The 4,409-nt window shown below is 37.9% G+C and overlaps 1 protein-coding gene across 1 annotated transcript; it reads left to right on the top strand.

The window, feature by feature from the left end:
- The first annotated feature begins 2,181 nt into the window (after positions 1 to 2,181).
- On the top strand, positions 2,182 to 3,252 carry LOC132057762 (uncharacterized). The gene is made up of 3 exons (XM_059450366.1): positions 2,182 to 2,432; positions 2,523 to 2,761; positions 2,930 to 3,252. Exons 1-3 carry the CDS (start codon positions 2,182 to 2,184, stop codon positions 3,250 to 3,252), a joined length of 813 nt encoding a protein of 270 aa, XP_059306349.1.
- The last annotated feature ends 1,157 nt before the right edge of the window (positions 3,253 to 4,409 follow it).

Here is a 4,409-nt window from a genome sequence, read left to right on the forward strand (position 1 = left end):
AAATTACAACAAAGTCACAGAGGAAAGTTGATATGAATATGTAGGAAACTGCAAAAGAACAATGTACTGATAGCATGCAGGAGTATACTGGTGAACCTAATGAAACTCCTAAATCTAGACAGCATTCTCAAAGTAAGGAGGGAAGTCCAGCAGCTGGGAGCAATGCTAAGAAGATTATACATGCTGCTAGTCTAGGGAAGCAAAGTGGGATGGAGAATAAAGATGCTTGTAGTACTCAACAACAACAGAGTGGTAAGGGTCATGGAAAAATGAAGAAGCAAAGCAATCAGTTGTCAGCACCAAGTGGTTCTCTGCAGGTGTTTACTACTAAGCTGCAAAAGCAGACACAACTTGCATTAGTAGACAATGGGAATTTGCAAGTAGCAGTAGTTGGTGGCGAGGAAGTAAAATTTGACATAGATGAGGAATCCACAGCTCAAAACTTCATAAATGCTGCAAGAGATGGAGATTTGTCTCCTAAACAAGTTGAAAAGGTAATTGGCAAAAATAGGAGGAAAAATGCCAAGGAGAATAATGTACCTTACTTTTCAGGGGTACACACAAGGAGAACAGCATCCAGATCCCAACATTAGTGATGAATGCGGTAATTTGGAATATAAGATCTGTTAAAACTAAGAAGGCTTTTAGGAGACTTCTCACAATGCATAACAAATTCAAATTCTTTCTTATAGGTTTGATGGAACTTTCCAACAAGCCTATAAATTGGAAAGTTATAGAAGAAGGCTGGGATTGGAATTTGCAATGAGTAATGTGTTTGGTAAGATTTGGGCATTTGTTTTTGATGAATTTGAGGTGGATGTTCTAATAGATAGTGTGAAACAACTCACTTTGAGACTATCTAATAGGCATATTGGCATGGAGATGATTGTCACTTTAGTTTATGCTGAGTGTGACAGGATTGAAAGAATTGAGTTGTGGGATTCCTTGTAGAACTTAGCATCAGATATGAATACACCATGGCTAGTTAGTGGTGATTTCAATGTGATCACAGATGAACATGAAATGTATGGTGGACAACCTGTCTTTTTGAATGAGGTGGAGGATTTCAGGCACTGCATCAGCATATGCAATTTAACAGATTTAGGATACAAAGGTAGTGTGTATACCTGGTGGAATGGAAGAGGTGCTGGGAACTGTATATGCAAGAGATTGGATAGATGCCTTGGTAACTTTGAATTTCAACAGTTGTTTCCAGGCTTGGAGATCACACATTTGATCAAAAATGATTCTGATCACTCTCCCCTATTATTAGAATGCAAAGAAGAAGCAGTTCAAATTAGGAAGTCATTCAGATTTCTTAATTTTTGGGTGAAACGTGAAACTTTTCTTGATATTGTGAGAGGAAATTGGAATACTGATGTGCCATCAAATTCTTTCATGTCCTTAACTTGAAACTGAAGAGAATGAAGAAAGTGTTGTCACAATGGAGTAGAGCAACATATGGGGATATATTTCAGTAGGTTACAAATCTTGAAGAGGTCATTAAAGCTCATGAGCAACAGTTTGAAGCAGATCCATCTTTACTCAATAGAGAAAAGCTGCAAAAGGTAGAAGCTGAATTGATTAGAGTGTATGCATTGGAGGAGGGGTATTGGAAACAAAAGGCTGGCTTACAATGGTTCCAGGAAGGTGATAAGAATTCAAAATTCTTCCATGCACATGTGAATGGAAGAAGGAAATTTCTACAGCTTAGAAGAATTAAGGATTCTCAAGGAACTTGGCTTGAAACAGATGAAGAAATTGCTGATGAGGCTATTAGATTTTATCATGCTCAATTCCATGAAACTAATGTGCCTACTCAGTTTGATATTTTGCAGCAGGTTCCTAGAATGATCACACCTGAACAAAATGCAGAATTGATTGCTAATCCTACTAGAGATGAAGTCAAGCATGCAGTGTTTGGTTTGAATAATGCAAGTGCAGGTGGACCTGATGGATACACAGGCATGTTTTTTCAAGCATGTTGGGATATCATTGGAGATGATATATACAATATGGTATGGGATTTCTTTGGAGGTATGCAACTGCCTAGGTACATAACTCACACTAATCTTGTCTTGTTGCCTAAGAAGCAGAATCCTCAGACATTTAGTGACATGAGACCTATAAGATTAAGCAACTTTGTTAATAAGATTTCTCTCTAGAGTTATTCATGAAAGGATGGTTAACTTGTTACTAGACTTGATCTCTCAAAATCAAGCTGGTTTTTTGAGGGGTAGAAGTATAGTGGAGAACATCTTATTAACACAAGAGATTATATCAGATATTAGGCTCAGAACTAATAAAGTAAAGAAGAATGGAAATCAAATAGTCGCTAATGTTGTAATGAAGCTTGACATGACAAACGCTTATGACAGATTGTCATGGCTTTTTCTCACAAATGTCATGAGGAGAATGGGATTTTCTGAGAGGTTCATCAGTTACATTTATGAGTTGATTGGAAATAACTGGTATTTTGTGCTCATTAATGGATAGCCACATGGTTTCTTCCATTCAACTAGAGCGGTAAAGCAAGGTGATCCATTGTCACCTACTTTGTTCATTCTAGCAGCTGAAGCTTTGTCTAGAGCACTGTATTCATTGAATGATAATTTGTGGTATACTGGCTATGGGATGCCAAAATGGAGTCCTTCTATTAATCATCTTGCATATGCAGATGATACTATCATCTTTGCATCACCTTGTGATATCGCTTTGAGACTGATTATGCAGGTTTTGGGTGCATACGAAGCAGCTTCTAGTTAGTTGATAAATAAAGCAAAAAGTTTAGTGTACTTGCATGATAGGGTGGATGAACAAGTGTTTCAAAAAGTAGAAAGAATTACTGGCATTACTAGACAGGCATTTCCATTGATGTATCTTGGCTGTCCTATTTACTATAGCAAGAGCTAGATGTGTTTTTACTCAGAATTGCTTGCTAAAGTAAGAAATAAATTACAAGGATGGAAAGGCAAACTTCTGTCCTTTGGAGGAAGAGCAATTTTATTGAAGCATGTTCTGCAGGCAATGCTAATGCATCTCTTGTCTGTAATAGATCCTCCATCATTTGTGATCACAAAGCTGCATAAGATATTTGCTCAGTTTTATTGGAGTAACAAAATTGGAGAGAGTAATAGACATTGGGCCAGTTTTATTGGAGTAACAAAATTGGAGAGAGTAATAGACATTGGGCTAAATGGAAAGAGGTGTGCTTACCAGTTGATGAGGGAGGTCTTGGTTTTAGATCTCTAGCAGACATGTCATTAGCATTATTTGCTAAGCTCTGGTGGAATATAAGGACTAAGCCATCGCTTTGGAGTGCCTTTATGGGCATGAAGTATTTGAAAAAGAATAATCCAGTTCTAGTACCATGGAAGAGAGGTTCTCATGTTTGGAGGAAAATGCTACAAGCAAGAGACATGATTGAGCATCAAATACTGTGGCAATTGAGAATGGGCTCATCACTATTTTGGTTTGATAACTGGACTGGTCTTGGACTATTATACTTCATTATTCCTACTGATTTTCCTTGCAATGATTATACAGAAAATGTCTTAGATGTTGTTACTAATGGAAGGTGGCATAAACCTGCTATTAGAAACAACTTGCTTGAAGACTTGGCTGAATTCATTTTGAATGAAGTTAAGCCACCTGCTAAGCCTGGAGAATTGGACAGACCAAGATGGATATTGGAAACTAATGGAGAGTTTAGTGTAAAGTCTGCATGAGAGTATATGAGAAGCAAAGCTGAAAAGAAAGATGTATACAAGAAGATATGGGTGAAAGGCTTGCCATTCAAGATTTCATTTCTGATGTGGAGAGTGTGGCACTTCAAAGTGCCTCTTGATGATGTGATTAAAAGTTAGGGATACAATATGCCATCTAGATGTGATTGTTGTGTGGAGCCAAAGGAAGAAACTGTGCCTCATATATTCTTGAATTGTGCAACAGCTCAAAGGACATGGTCATATTTTTGTGCAGCAGCTGGGATTAACATCCAAGGTATGCATCTACACCAGGTGATTATGCAATGGTGGTATGCAGATGTGCCAGCAAGAATTCAGAATTTATTCCATGCTATACCTTCTATCATAGTTTGGCAGTTGTGGAAGAAGAGAAATGGAGATAAGCATAAGAATAGAGTGTCTACTAGTAGGGTGATTTATCAAGCTTCTAGTGACATTCAACAACTGGTGAGATAAAGGAAACCAGGGATAAAAAATGTACCACATAGATGGAATGATATTCTCAGAATCATGGAACAATTTGTGCCAAGTCTGCAGGTTCCAAAGGTGTTATGGCATTTTCCACCCGAAGGGGTCATCAAGTGTAAAACAGATGGTGCTACTAGGGGCAATCCTGGTAGAAGTGCATTTGCCTTTTGTTTGAGGGATGCTGCAGGTGATCTA

The sequence above is a fragment of the Lycium ferocissimum genome, chromosome 5 (genome assembly GCF_029784015.1).
Source record: "Lycium ferocissimum isolate CSIRO_LF1 chromosome 5, AGI_CSIRO_Lferr_CH_V1, whole genome shotgun sequence".
Taxonomy (NCBI): Eukaryota; Viridiplantae; Streptophyta; class Magnoliopsida; order Solanales; family Solanaceae; genus Lycium; species Lycium ferocissimum.